General features: G+C 44.2%; 1 protein-coding gene across 1 annotated transcript in view; it reads right to left on the bottom strand.

Moving 5' to 3' along the window:
- myo18b (myosin XVIIIB) overlaps nucleotides 1-15,471 on the bottom strand; it is a gene marked incomplete at its 5' end in the record, with an annotated part of 34,086 nt that overhangs the window by 15,715 nt on the left and 2,900 nt on the right. Inside the window, 22 exons of the mRNA XM_079235270.1 lie at nucleotides 4,057-4,162; nucleotides 4,475-4,594; nucleotides 4,770-4,859; nucleotides 5,787-5,930; nucleotides 6,179-6,307; nucleotides 6,389-6,454; nucleotides 6,535-6,644; nucleotides 7,055-7,205; nucleotides 7,405-7,588; nucleotides 7,669-7,816; nucleotides 7,903-8,023; nucleotides 8,858-8,938; nucleotides 9,207-9,399; nucleotides 10,159-10,249; nucleotides 10,514-10,678; nucleotides 11,406-11,550; nucleotides 12,716-12,779; nucleotides 13,008-13,108; nucleotides 13,206-13,348; nucleotides 14,148-14,358; nucleotides 15,073-15,240; nucleotides 15,316-15,428. Of these exons, the coding sequence (XP_079091396.1) occupies nucleotides 4,057-4,162; nucleotides 4,475-4,594; nucleotides 4,770-4,859; nucleotides 5,787-5,930; nucleotides 6,179-6,307; nucleotides 6,389-6,454; nucleotides 6,535-6,644; nucleotides 7,055-7,205; nucleotides 7,405-7,588; nucleotides 7,669-7,816; nucleotides 7,903-8,023; nucleotides 8,858-8,938; nucleotides 9,207-9,399; nucleotides 10,159-10,249; nucleotides 10,514-10,678; nucleotides 11,406-11,550; nucleotides 12,716-12,779; nucleotides 13,008-13,108; nucleotides 13,206-13,348; nucleotides 14,148-14,358; nucleotides 15,073-15,240; nucleotides 15,316-15,428 (2,844 nt within the window). The remainder of the gene's footprint in view (nucleotides 1-4,056; nucleotides 4,163-4,474; nucleotides 4,595-4,769; nucleotides 4,860-5,786; nucleotides 5,931-6,178; nucleotides 6,308-6,388; nucleotides 6,455-6,534; nucleotides 6,645-7,054; nucleotides 7,206-7,404; nucleotides 7,589-7,668; nucleotides 7,817-7,902; nucleotides 8,024-8,857; nucleotides 8,939-9,206; nucleotides 9,400-10,158; nucleotides 10,250-10,513; nucleotides 10,679-11,405; nucleotides 11,551-12,715; nucleotides 12,780-13,007; nucleotides 13,109-13,205; nucleotides 13,349-14,147; nucleotides 14,359-15,072; nucleotides 15,241-15,315; nucleotides 15,429-15,471) is intronic.

Below are 15,471 nucleotides of genomic sequence, written 5' to 3'. Positions count from 1 at the left end.
GTGTAACATGTATAGTTTCCTTCAGTGTAACATGTATAGTTTTCCTTAAGTTAACATGTATAGTTTCCTTCAGTGTAACATGTATAGTTTCCTTCAGTGTAACATGTATAGTTTTCCTTCAGTGTAACATGTATAGTTTCCTTCAGTTAACATGTATAGTTTTCCTTCAGTGTAACATGTATAGTATCCTTCAGTGTAACATGTATAGTTTCCTTCAGTTAACATGTATAGTTTCCTTCAGTGTAACATGTATAGTTTTCCTTCAGTGTAACATGTATAGTTTCCTTCAGTTAACATGTATAGTTTTCCTTCAGTGTAACATGTATAGTTTCCTTCAGTGTAACATGTATAGTTTTCCTTCAGTGTAACATGTATAGTTTCCTTCAGTTAACATGTATAGTTTTCCTTCAGTGTAACATGTATAGTTTCCTTCAGTGTAACATGTATAGTTTTCCTTCAGTGTAACATGTATAGTTTTCCTTCAGTGTAACATGTATAGTTTCCTTCAGTTAACATGTATAGTTTTCCTTCAGTGTAACATGTATAGTTTCCTTCAGTGTAACATGTATAGTTTTCCTTCAGTGTAACATGTATAGTTTCCTTCAGTTAACATGTATAGTTTTCTTTTAGTTAACATGTATAGTTTCCTTCAATGTAACATGTATAGTTTTCCTTCAGTGTAACATGTATAGTTTCCTTCAGTGTAACATGTATAGTTTTCCTTTAGTTAACATGTATAGTTTCCTTCAGTGTAACATGTATAGTTTCCTTCAGTGTAACATGTATAGTTTCCTTCAGTGTAACATGTATAGTTTTCCTTCAGTGTAACATGTATAGTTTCCTTCAGTTAACATGTATAGTTTTCCTTCAGTGTAACATGTATAGTATCCTTCAATGTAACATGTATAGTTTTCCTTCAGTGTAACATGTATAGTTTCCTTCAGTGTAACATGTATAGTTTCCTTCAGTGTAACATGTATAGTTTTCCTTCAGTGTAACATGTATAGTTTCCTTCAGTTAACATGTATAGTTTCCTTCAGTGTAACATGTATAGTTTCCTTCAGTGTAACATGTATAGTTTCCTTCAGTGTAACATGTATAGTTTCCTTCAGTGTAACATGTATAGTTTTCCTTCAGTGTAACATGTATAGTTTCCTTCAGTTAACATGTATAGTTTTCCTTCAGTGTAACATGTATAGTATCCTTCAATGTAACATGTATAGTTTTCCTTCAGTGTAACATGTATAGTTTCCTTCAGTGTAACATGTATAGTTTCCTTCAGTGTAACATGTATAGTTTTCCTTCAGTGTAACATGTATAGTTTCCTTCAGTTAACATGTATAGTTTCCTTCAGTGTAACATGTATAGTTTTCCTTTAGTTAACATGTATAGTTTTCCTTCAGTGTAACATGTATAGTTTCCTTCAGTGTAACATGTATAGTATCCTTCAGTGTAACATGTATAGTTTCCTTCAGTTAACATGTATAGTTTTCCTTTAGTTAACATGTATAGTTTCCTTCAGTTAACATGTATAGTTTTCCTTCAGTGTAACATGTATAGTTTTCCTTCAGTTAACATGTATAGTTTTCCTTCAGTTAACATGTATAGTTTCCTTCAGTGTAACATGTATAGTATCCTTCAGTGTAACATGTATAGTTTCCTTCAGTGTAACATGTATAGTTTTCCTTCAGTTAACATGTATAGTTTCCTTCAGTTAACATGTATAGTTTTCCTTCAGTGTAACATGTATAGTTTTCCTTCAGTTAACATGTATAGTTTTCCTTCAGTTAACATGTATAGTTTCCTTCAGTGTAACATGTATAGTTTCCTTCAGTGTAACATGTATAGTTTTCCTTCAGTGTAACATCTATAGTTTTCCTTCAGTGTAACATGTATAGTTTCCTTCAGTGTAACATGTATTGTTTTCCTTCAGTGTAACATGTATAGTTTCCTTCAGTGTAACATGTATAGTTTCCTTCAGTGTAACATGTATAGTTTTCCTTTAGTTAACATGTATAGTTTTCCTTTAGTTAACATGTATAGTTTCCTTCAGTTAACATGTATAGTTTTCCTTTAGTTAACATGTATAGTTTCCTTCAGTGTAACATGTATAGTTTTCCTTCAGTTAACATGTATAGTTTCCTTCAGTGTAACATGTATAGTTTTCCTTCAGTGTAACATGTATAGTTTCCTTCAGTGTAACATGTATAGTTTTCCTTCAGTGTAACATGTATAGTTTCCTTCAGTGTAACATGTATAGTTTCCTTCAGTGTAACATGTATAGTTTTCCTTCAGTGTAACATGTATAGTTTCCTTCAGTGTAACATGTATAGTTTCCTTCAGTTAACATGTATAGTTTTCCTTCAGTTAACATGTATAGTTTTCCTTCAGTTAACATGTATAGTTTCCTTCAGTGTAACATGTATAGTTTTCCTTCAGTTAACATGTATAGTTTCCTTCAGTGTAACATGTATAGTTTTCCTTCAGTGTAACATGTATAGTTTCCTTCAGTGTAACATGTATAGTTTTCCTTCAGTGTAACATGTATAGTTTCCTTCAGTGTAACATGTATAGTTTCCTTCAGTTAACATGTATAGTTTTCCTTCAGTTAACATGTATAGTTTTCCTTCAGTTAACATGTATAGTTTCCTTCAGTGTAACATGTATAGTTTTCCTTCAGTGTAACATGTATAGTTTCCTTCAGTGTAACATGTATAGTTTCCTTCAGTGTAACATGTATAGTTTTCCTTCAATGTAACATGTCCTCACATGAGGGATATCTTTCTCACAGAAACACAATTTCTATTTTCTCATGATAGCAGAGCCGCTGCACAATCTGTCCTTGTAACCCGTGGCAACTGCAGAAGTATAATGGCCTGCAGTAGAAAATATCCTTTATGTTCTCAGCTCCTAATCATGCCCTGTCCTGGAGCAACACACTTAACCCTACATGTAGCTGTTCTACGGTGTATGAATGTTGATAATGATGTGGCTCCTTCATGGTAGCTCCTCTCATCAGGGTGTGAATGAGTGATTTTTTTTTTTTTAACCTTTATTTAACCAGGAAGTCCCATTGAGATTAAAAATCTCTTTTTCGAGGGAGACCTGGCCAAGACAGGCAGCAGCATAAAAAACACAGTTATAGACAGAAAACACAGAACAAGACAAGTTAAAAGAAACTAAAAGCTAAGAGCTAAGAAACAGTGACGTAGAGTTAATCTAAGAAACATTTACATTTTTGGGAACATGCCTCTATTTCTTTCATTCGAGATTTAAAAGCAGTCAGTGATATTAGTTCCCTGAGCTTTAAAACATTCTGCAACATATTCCATGATGAGGGGGCAGAGAACCCAAAAGCCCTTTTTCCCATATCCGTTCTGGCATTTGGAACAGTGAGCATAAAAAAGTCCTGAAGGGTTGTCATGAAGGGTTAAAGCTTTGAGTGGTCGAAGACTAGAAAAGATCTGTACAAGTACGGGTCCATTTACCATCCGTCATCAATATTGGGAGTAATTATTCTGACTTATTTTGCCATCCTCCCTGACCCTTTAACCTCCTGGTCTTTACCTGAGGCTCTTTAGGACCCTCCTGGTCTTTACCTGAGACTCTTTAGGACCCTCCTGGTCTTTACCTGAGACCCTTTAGGACCCTCCTGGTCTTTACCTGAGACTCTTTAGGACCCTCCTGGTCTTTACCTGAGACCCTTTAGGACCCTCCTGGTCTTTACCTGAGACCCTTTAGGACCCTCCTGGTCTTTACCTGAGGCCTCCTGGTCTTTACCTGAGACCCTTTAGGACCCTCCTGGTCTTTACCTGAGGCCTCCTGGTCTTTACCTGAGACCCTTTAGGACCCTCCTGGTCTTTACCTGAGGCCTCCTGGTCTTTACCTGAGGCTCTTTAGGACCCTCCTGGTCTTTACCTGAGACCCTTTAGGACCCTCCTGGTCTTTACCTGAGGCCTCCTGGTCTTTACCTGAGACCCTTTAGGACCCTCCTGGTCTTTACCTGAGGCCTCCTGGTCTTTACCTGAGGCTCTTTAGGACCCTCCTGGTCTTTACCTGAGACCGGTCCTCGTTGACTCTCTGCCATCTGAGTGTTCTGCTTCTGCTCCTCCAGCTGCTTCTCCAGGACGTCCAAGGAGACTTTACTCTGGTCCAGACGAGCCTGGAGAGAGAGAGGCAACACAGCAGGTCTTACAGAGTCCTGAACCCTGTCCTCCAGGTCTTAAAGAGTCCTGAACCCTGTCCTCCAGGTCTTATAGAGTCCTGAACCCTGTCCTCCAGGTCTTATAGAGTCCTGAACCCTGTCCTCCAGGTCTTATAGAGTCCTGAACCCTGTCCTCCAGGTCTTATAGAGTCCTGAACCCTGTCCTCCAGGTCTTATAGAGTCCTGAACCCTGTCCTCCAGGTCTTATAGAGTCCTGAACCCTGTCCTCCAGGTCTTATAGAGTCCTGAACCCTGTCCTCCAGACTTTACCTGCAGGTCTTTGTTCTCCCGGCCGAGCCGGACCCTCTCGGCTCGCTCCACGTCCAGAGCCTGACCCACCGCATCGCCACGGAAACGCTCATCGCTGAGCTCAGAGGTCACGGCCGTAACCTACACACACACACACACACACACACACACACAGACACACACACACACACACACCAATAAAGAGTTTTATCTTCAAATAAACCTCTGTGGTCTTCTAAGGATGCCAACATGAGCAGTGTGTGTGTGTGTGTGTGTGTGTGTGTGTGTGTGTGTGTGTGTGTGTGTGTGGCAGCACCTTGGTCTCCAGGACGTCTGCAGTCTGCCTCAACTCGTTTCTCTCCCTCTCTGATTTCTGCAGGCGTCGTCTCAGAGCAGATATCTCATCCTGAGGAGGAGGAGGAGGAGGAGAAGAAGAAGAAGAAGAAGAAGAAGAAGAAGAAGAAGAAGAAGAAGAAGAAGAAGAAGAAGAAGAAGAAGAAGAATTTCGGTTTAATTGTGTGTTTAGTTGGGCTTTTCGTTTGATTTCCACTTGTTGTGTTTTTATCATGAAACACGTTGTAACTGTTTTATTTAAACATTTCATCATTATTACTTTATGCACAATTATTGTAAGTAATCCTACAAGTGATGAAGCAGGAATTCACTTTGAATCAATTGGCATTCATCAATAAAATGTTGAAATGATAAGAACACTATGAAAATACTCCACTAAGTACAATCACTGCATTTAAAACCTTACTGTTATGATGTTGGTGTGTTTTGTGTTCCTGTTTTATTTTGAAGGTCCTTGTTGTGTCCTGTTCCCCTGCACTTCCTGCCCTCTGATGGTCTGATTGTCTGTTAATAGTTTCCTGCTGTGTCCAATCACCTGCCCCTCCCCTGTGTATTTAAACCCTGTTTGTCTTGAGCCCCAGGGTGGGATCGTACTGAGTGTTACTGTGAGTAGACCCTGTTTGTCCTGTCGGATCTGGTTTTTGTACTTCTTGTTCTTGTCTGGTTTTTGATTCCTGTTTGTGTTCTTCGACCTTTTTCCCTCTCGGCCTGTTGGAGGCTTGTCCTTAGTTTTTGTGAATAAATATTATTCTTGAACCGTTGCTCTGGCGTTTGGGTCCTTTTTTGTACCCCACCCCGTAACACTTACTGAAAGTAAAAGTAGTGATTGATCAGTAAAATGTTTCACGATCATATCTACTGTGTTAATGTTAAATGTGTTTAACTAGTTCATTAAACATCAATGCATCATATTCTGTAAGATCATCATGTTTGTAGCGTCTCAGAACCTCGTATCTTTAAAAACATACAGCGTGTGTACCTCTTTAGCCCGGAGACGTTCGTTGTCCATGTTGACGTCGAGCTGAGGACGAACTCTGCAGAAAAGTTTCCACCAGCTCCACTGAGACACGACCCAGAGAGCCCGGAGGTTACTCTGCAGACAGCGGATCGCCATCTGCTGCACCTGGGGACACACACACACACACACACACACACACACACACACACACACGCACACAGACAGTTGAACTCCTTTTTATTCGTGTAGTGATTGTTTTTTCATTCGTAACATTTTTCCGTTGACTGTCACCCCCTGGTGGTCAGGATAGAGAATGCAGCTTTAACATGAAGCATAGACTTCTATACAACCAGCGAGGTCGCCCCCTGGTGGTCAGGAGAGAGAATGCATCTTTAACACATGAAGACACTCACCTTGAGTTTGCGGTACTTCTGGCGGGCCAGGTGAGCCATGCCGGCGGCCTGCAGCTGCACCAACCAGCCGGTGACCTGCTGGTCCCTCTGCTGCTCCAGGTAGCGCAGCACGCCTCGCTTCATGAACACCTGAGGAAGAGAAGAAATGAGGATCCACGACCCGCGTCACAGCAGCCGGATGCGACCGGCTGGGTTCAGGCAAGTCCTCACCCTGCTGCTGCCCACGGCGACGCTCCTCCGGTCCAGGTCCAACGCCACCAGCAGCTCCTCCACCGCCTGACGGGGACAGAGGAACTGGTTCAGAAGATGGCAGACAGAGTGTTTGTGAAAAGCTGCTGCGACGTGCGACCTCTGACCTTTCGCTCGTCGTGGCTGACAAACATGGAAGCGTAGCGCTTCATGATGGGAGGCGACAACGCCTGGAAGTGACACCGGAAGTCACTCAAAGTCATGTGTTCTGGATAACCTGAGAGAAACGCAGAATATTAACCCAAATTTATGCTCTAAAAACTATTTGTATTTATTTATTACTGTTGTATTCTATGTTGCAAAGGGCTCAGTATTATTTATTTACACTTACTAATTATTCTATTGTTTATCTGTCTATATTTTCATGCTATTGTTTTTTTTTTATTCTGTTGTAATCTTTAATGAAACTCTGGCACAATCATTTCCTTCTGGATTAAAACGTATTTATTATGTTATTAAAGGTAAAATGTATCCAAAAAGCTGATAATAAATCTTTGCAGAAATGAGACAACATCTTTTCACTGTCGGTTATCTGTTGATTATGTGGAAATGCTTGGTTCCATGTTATTCGAGTTATTAATTCATATTATTTAAAATCATAGCTCATGCACACAAAGGGTGAAGGACCTGTGCGGTGGAGCTGCAGGGCCGACGGGATCTGCGTGGCTCGCAGCTGGACTCTGAGCGCCGCCACGTCGAAGCCTCCGCCGGCCGTCTTGGCGCTCACACACTGCAGGAACACCGGCCGGGCGCGGCGGGTCAAGTTCAGCAGGGCGTCCTGCAGGGCGGCGACAGAGAGACGTCTAAATGCTGCACTTTTTAAACCTCCTCTGGTTCCAGGAAATAACGCTGTCATACGTTATGGTCCCGCCCAGTTTCACGGCTCCCAGAGTGCTTTGAGTCCAGCAGGTCGTGAGCTAAATCCCCGGCATCGAACCCTGAGCATAACCGCTGGGCGCGTGTGACGGCATACTCACGGCCTGCAGCTTCACCGCGATGCTCTGGGAGTGGCGCCGCACGGCCGCCATCCCGCCGCCGAAGGTCTTCCGGACGGAGCCGTTCCTCTGCAGCGAGCGCTGGCCGGCGGCCTCCAGCCCGCCCAGCCCCCGGCACAGGGGGGGCAGGGAGATCCTGGGCGTGAACAAGGCCTTCACCTCGGCTCTGAGGAAGACGAGGAGGGTCAGTACACAGGCGTGCTGTCGGTACTACGAGGCGTGCACGGGCTCGTGCACGTGACTCACATGCTGGAGTTCTGCAGCACGCTGATGGCGTTCAGGGCCGACGGGTTGATCTGGATCAGGCCGGTCCAGCCGCTCAGGTCGTAGCGGACCGGGTCGCAGCCCGTCAGGTGCTTCACCTCGCACTGCAGCGGCTGCTCGCACTGACGCACTGCAGACACACACATTCACCACAGCGTGAGCACTTCACTATGACACACACACACACACACACACACACTGGGAGGCTTTGAGTACCCGTGTTGCTGTAGTACTGGCAGACTCTCTCCAGGGTGCTGTTCTCACTGGAGGATGGCGTCACCATCTCCTCATCCAGAACCCACAGCAGACCTCTGGGGTCTCCATCTGCTGCCCGGACCTTCAACACACACACACACACACACACACACACACACACACACACACACACACACACACACACACACACACACACACACACACACTATGTGTTTTCAAGCTTAAATTGCGCTCGAGTTCTGTTCTGAAAAGAAGAAAGAAACATTGTTTCCCCGTATCTTCTCAGGAGGAAACAACGGGGCAAAGCGTGTACATATACACGTATAAGTTGTGTATAATGTTGTACTTTCCACCGTTACTACAAAGGAAGTGAAGACTGGATGATGAACATGTGGAGGTGCTCCTCTTCCTCCTCTTCTTACGGTCCAGGTTCCTCAAGAGAGACGTTTCCCCCCGTGTGAGGTTTGAGGACAGATCTCAGCGTGGGTCTAAAGGAAACTTCCCCCCCGTGAGTCGCTGACTGACTGTGGATCAGATTATTGATCCGACTGCACAATAAAAATGAAACGCCGACTCCGATGATGCAACATTGTTCATAGCTCCTCTCCTCTCGGTGTATGTCGGCAGCAGAGAGCTCGTTTAAAGAGATTCATTTAGTTTGGAAATCGTCCTGAACTATAAATAAATGTGTGGGAGGAGGACCTGGCTTCAACTGATGGAGGTTCTTTTGGTCAAGCTTTTTAGTTTCCACTTCCATGAAGTCAACGTTTAGTTCTCTAGTGCAGCTGAAGCTACGCGGACGTGTTTTTAAAAGCAAGCCGACATGAAAAAGATTCTTTTATCCGACTGCCGCTCCTCCAGAGACGTTACGCAACAGTTTCATTCCTCAGACGACTGACCTTCACCTCCACGACCTCGAGCTGAAGGTCGTGTCTACTGGAGGCTCATAGCGTACCTGAGGAGGCGGCTGGTCGATGGCCGACACCACGTCAGCCGGACTGATCTCTGGACTCTCCACCTCCACCGGGATCTTCTCCTGCAACACAGACGTATTACTGCTTATTAATCTACAACTGAATATCAGACAATAATCACAACATAGGACCAAAAACAAGATGGCGCACATTGTAGACCATCAACTGGAAGGAAAAGGAAAGTATAATTGGCTTTTATATATTTATATATTATTATTATTATTATCAAATACTAAAACCTGCTCTGCATGTAAATTGATGTCTATACACATACATACACATATGTATGTGTATATATATATATACATATGTGTGTGTGTGCCGGCCTACCTGTGTGTATCTCTCGCGTGTGTGTGTGAAGGTGTGTGTGTAGTACTGCTCCAGCAGCCGCTCCTGCAGGTAGTTGTGGCAAAGCTCCGGCCAGCCGGCGGCGCGCTCCTCCCCGGCGTGCCGCGGGTTGCGGAGGCCCGGCGCGTCCACCACCATCACCGAGGCCAGCGTCAGCTGAGGGCTGCTCAGGGCCCTGTGAACACAGACCCCACACCGCACGGTCAACAGGAAGCTGTGTGCATGTACTCCCAGCTGGTCACATGGTCACAGAGCGAGAGAACAACACAACAACAGGTGGCCGCTATGAGTCGGCTTCTGGAAGGAAAACAACTCATATCAGTGTGACACGTCAGACACTCGGTCGCTGGAAATGTGGAAAAAAATGAAATGTTCCTTATTGATAAATGTAGAAAACAACCAAGAGAGAAAAACACTCTGATGTGTCATGAATGTGTCATCAGAATGTGTTTTTAAGATGGAAACTAAACGATAGGACTTCAATCAATGTTTTTATTGACATTTTGTATCAAATGTATTAATACAAAATATATATGAATTTTGCAGTCGCTGGATTGAAAGTTGTGACACAAAAAATGTAACTTTAGAATGTATAAAAGCATCAAAAGACACTTAAAGCAGTCAAAATGCAGAACAATGTATTATATGTATTATGCTGCAGCTGTTTACTGCTGGGTAGTTTGTGAATTTCAAGAATCAATAAAAGTGTGTTTGAACTGATATTAACTCATCATGATGTATTCGTTGATTCTTTTTCATTATTATTGCTAAAATGTATTTAAATTGTACCGTTATTACCACTTTCCATATGTTTCTTTTTATTGTATCTTGTTCATCAGACGGAATCAATGTTTTGGCACCTTTTAGTATGTTTGGTATGCTAGTTAGTTTGTAGGACCTCATGTACAGATGTTAAAGCCCTCTGACGCGTTACCTGTTGATCAGAGACACGATGCAGGTGAAGAGCTCCTCGTAGAGGCCGGCCGCCATGCCCTCCACACACTGGGCCGCCGTCAGTCTGGGCCCTGCAGACCAGAAGGAAGAACTATGGCACTTGTGGTCCATAACAGGTGTCAATAACACTTTAGCATGTTAGCATTCACTTGCCCTGCTAGCATTCACTTCAATTGTTGTATTTGCATACTTCATTGAACTATTTTCATACTTCATTGAAGTATTTTCTGTTCAACGTTAACTCACTTCAATGCTAGCATTCACTTCAATGCTAACATGCTAATGTGCTATCGACACGTCAGCATTCACTTTGTGTGTGTGTGTGTGTGTCTCACCCTCCTCCGACTCGGCCGTCCGCTCTCTGCTGCCCCCGGTGGCTTTCTGCAGCAGCTGCCGGAGGTGGTGTTTGAAGACGGCGGTGTGCAGATCTTCTCCCTCGCAGCCGAGGACGCCGCTGGCCACCTGAGCGCTGTCGAAGTTCACGAACTGCCTCCTGCCCACTGAGCCGAGGAGGAGAGTACACGCTGAGAGGAAGTACTGGGATCCTTTACTGAAGTACTGGGATCTTTACTGAAGTACTCGGATCCTTTACTGAAGTAAAAGTACTGATACTACAAAAGTGACATGTCTAATGTTGGAGCAGCTTGTTACTGTTGTAGATACGTTAACTCTCGTTTAGTCTAGTGATTCCCAACATAGGTGGTCACCAGGTAAACATGAGGGGTCGAGAGACGATTCATTAACTTTTTTTTTAATTTTGACGTTTAATTTTTTTTTTGTGAAATCTATCAAAAGTCAATCAATCAAACCAACCTTTTTTTACAGGTTAGTGTTGTTGTTTTTTTACAGGTTAGTGTTTTTTTTTTTTTTTTTACAGGTTAGTGTTTTGTGTGAAAAAAATATTATAATGATTAGATGACACAATAAACGTAAGAAAGAAAAAATATATAATTAATAATAGAGGAACAACTGCATTATTTTACCTTATTTAAATTCTTACTTTTATTTAATTTGATTGTTTATTCATGAGGAAGAGCATCCACTTATCTTAAAGTAGTTTTGTATTGCCGTGTCTGTGAGGACATCGAATTCGTGTTCGGTCCTCGGAACGGATTGCGCTGGTCCCCACTAGGACAGCAAGCCTAACACGTGTGTGTGTGTGTGTGTGTGTGTGTGTGTGTGTGTGTGTTCTAACACTGTGTGAGTGGCGGCGATGAGCCGCGTTACCTCTGCAGGCGCCGGCGGCTCCCAGATGGTAAATACCAGCCAGAACGTGCCATATCGCCTTCTGCTCGCCGGCGGAGAAGCCCAGCGTTGCCATGGCCGCCAGCAGCTTGGCGAAGGCGACGGACGCACGCTGTTTCTCCTCGACCTATCAGACGACAGAACACAGTGATGGACAGGGGAGGGGCGGGTCAGACCCCCGAAATCAATCACCACATGAAGTGAGTCACAGCCCGAGCTTCAGAAACGCTCATTTGTTCCATTTTGTTTCTTTAGCTCCCTCCACACTATACACATATTACTGTATGTATATATATATATATATATATATATATATATATATATATATATATATATATATATATATATATATATATATTACTCTGTGACAAGTCGACTGAACTCAATGTGTAATGGGATTCCCTTTAAACTTTTGTGTTTAGTTAAAAACTGGCTTTTACTTTTTGTCTCAGGGTCTACCTGTAATGACAATAATTACAAAATCAAATACATATTTTTACTTTTCTTCTAGCCATCCATCACCTATTCATCCATCATCTATTCATCCATCATCTATTCATCCATCATCTTTCAATCATCCATCATCTTTCCTTCCATCCATCATCTTTCCATCATCCATCATCTTTCCATCATCCATCATCTTTCCATCATCCATCATCTTTCCTTTCATCCATCATCTTTCCATCATCCATCATCTTTCCTTTCATCCATCATCTTTCCATCATCCATCATCTTTCCTTCCATCCATCATCTTTCCATCATCCATCATCTTTCCATCATCCATCATTTTTCCATCATCCATCATCTTTCAATCATCCATCATCTTTCCTTCCATCCATCATCTTTCAATCATCCATCATCTTTCCATCATCCATCATCCATCCATCATCCATCCATCACCTTTCCATCATCATTCCATCCATCCTTTGTCTTTCCATCCATCATCATCATGACAATAATTAGAAAATCAAATACATATTTTTCCTTTTCTTCTAGCCATCCATCATCTATTCATCCATCATATTTCCTTCCATCCATCATCTTTGAGGGCAGCTGTAGCTCAGGGGGATGAGTGGTGGTCGCCGGCTCGAACCCCAGTCCCCCCATAGCTCACATGCCTCATGTGCCCCAGACACTGAACCCCCAGGCGACCCCCGGGAAGAACACCGCCCCCCAACCAAGGATGGTCCCATGCAGAGAAGAATTTCCCCAAGGGGATTAATAAAGGATAATTTCTAATTTCTTTCCATCCAGAGATAAAGTAAACACTGGTTGAGACCTGAGGCTCGTACCTTTGTGGGATGAACGATCCCAAAAGCGTTGGAGTCAGGAAGCTGATGCAGCTGCAGCTCGGTCCTGAAGAGGGATCATGAAGGAGAGTATTGGAGACTTTTTCTCCTAAAACAGTCTCTGAAGGAACCACTGGTTGCATTTTAAACGCTCATTATATCTTTTTATATCATTTATGAATCAGCAAAGTCATTATTTCTGTACAATAAATGTAGTGCAGTAAAAAGAGCTTACACATAGAAGTATAAAGTAACATAAAATGCATTTTACTGATGTGCATAAGTACATAATGACCTCATCTCTGTAGTGACTCCCGCCAACATCTGAGAGAAAACCAGGAAGTTACTTTCTGCCGTGGTTTTCTGACACACTTTCCATTTGTCCAACATCATCGTCTGGAGGAGAGAAGAAGAAGACATGAGTATCTTTACATCTTACCGTGTGTGTGTGTGTGTGTGTGTGTGTGTGTGTGTGTGTGTGTGTGTGTCGTGCCTGCAGGTGTCCGGCGGCGGCCCGTCCCGCGTGGTTAAAGTCCAGAGAGAAGACGGTGGCGAATCGAGACGAAGCGTCACTGTGCGGCGAGCTCACGCAGCCGAAGGACCTCAGGACGGTGAACATGGCCTGCACACGCTCCCCTGGTGGCGGGGAGGAGAACTACAGTCACAGTGTGCCTTAAACAAGCCAGAAACAATTACTGAACGGGGCCACCGGGGCCCGGGAACAGGGGCCAAAAGTATCAGGGGCCCCTGGCCTATAGCTACAAAATGTCCCTCAAATAAAATGACCACAAAGAGACACAAAAGGACTATGAAGAGACATGTAACGACTACAAAGAGACACAAAACAACTACATAGAGACACAAAATAACTACAAAGAGACACAAAACAACTACAAAGAAACATAAAACAACTACAAAGAGACACTAAAGGACTATGAAGACACATGTAACAACTACAAAGAGACACAAAACAACTACAAAGACACATGTAACGACTACAAAGAGACACTAAACAACTATAAAGAGACGCAAAACAACTACAAGGAGACATGTAACGACTACAAAGAGACACAAAACGACTACAAAGAGACATGTATCGAATACAAAAAGACACAAAACGACTACAAAGAGACATGTAACGACTACAAAGAGACACAAAACAACTACAAAGAGACATGTAACGACTACAAAGAGACACAAAACAACTACAAGGAGACATGTAACGACTGCAAAGAGACACAAAACAACTACAAAGAGACACAAAACAACTACAAAGAGACGCAAAACAACTACAAGGAGACATGTAACGACTACAAAGAGACGCAAAACAACTACAAGGAGACATGCAACGAATACAAAGAGACACAAAACGACTACAAAGAGACGCAAAACAACTACAACTACAACCCAAACTACCCCCCGGTCCTGGACTCACCGCTGATCTTGCCCCCCGATGCCCCGGCCTGCCGCAGCAGAGCGAGGGTGAAGGCCTGGCTCGTGGTCGTCTTGCCGGTCCCGCTGCGCCCCAACGCACAAACACTGTGGTCCCTCCTGGTGCCGACCATCGACACGTAGACCCGCTTCACCAGCGCCGCCAGAGCGGGGGGCGCCTCCCACACCGAGTCCCCCCGCCGAGACCTCGGGGTCTGGAGGAGGAAGAAGAAGAAGAAGAAGAAGAAGAAGAAGAAGAAGAAGTTTTACCTGTAGTTCTACCAATAATCAACTCATTTATCGTGGAATAAAGTGTAATAATCTTTGATATGCATCTTGTTTCTTTAAGAGGATTTAATGATTTTTAACAGATATAAAATACAAATGTCCCATGGGTCCAGTGGCCATGAGACCATGTGACCGGGTCCAGTAAACGGTTCCAGTGACCATGTGACCATATGACCGGTTCCAGTGACCATGAGCCAGTGACCATGAGACTGGTTCCAGTGACCATGTGACTGGAACCAGTGACCATGTGACCATATGACCGGTTCCAGTGACCATGAGACTGGTTCCAGTGACCATGTGACTGGAACCAGTGACCATGTGACCATATGACCGGTTCCAGTGACCATGTGACTGGAACCAGTGACCATGTGACCATATGACCGGTTCCAGTGACCATGAGACTGGTTCCAGTGACCATGTGACCATATGACCGGTTCCAGTGACCATGAGACTGGTTCCAGTGACCATGTGACTGGAACCAGTGACCATGTGACTGGTTCCAGTGACCATGTGACTGGTTCCAGTGACCATGTGACCATGTGACTGGTTCCAGTGACCATGTGACAGGGTCCAGTGATCATGTGACCATGTGACTGGTTCCAGTGACCATGAAACTGGTTCCAGAGACCATGTGACCTCACCTTGCTGTGCGCCTGCAGCGGGGGCCACAGGCTGACCAGGTTGGGTCCGGCGTGCGTCAGCGGCATGTTGGCTCTCGCCCGGCTGGTCAGGTTGTGCAGGACGCCGCTCTCGTTGACGCTCTGCAGGTCGCTGAGGTCGTCGCACAGGTCCAGCTCGGCCGGGTTGCACTGCGGGGAGAGGGAGGCCGTCAGTCCAGCGGAGCCAGCGGACCAGAACACCAGCAGGAAGCGGAGCTCGCCTACCTTCTCGACCTCGTACTCCGTCACGTCGTGCAGCGACCCGTCCGTCTGCAGCCGCACTCTCACTCGGCCTTCTGGGAGTTCAGGCGTTCCTTCATCCGGCTTCAGCTGAGTGGCTGAAAACCAGTTCATGTCGACCAATCAGAGATCAATAATCAA

Source organism: Taurulus bubalis (genome assembly GCF_910589615.1).
Source record: "Taurulus bubalis genome assembly, chromosome: 19".
Taxonomy (NCBI): Eukaryota; Metazoa; Chordata; class Actinopteri; order Perciformes; family Cottidae; genus Taurulus; species Taurulus bubalis.
This window is presented reverse-complemented; position numbering and strand designations above follow the sequence as displayed.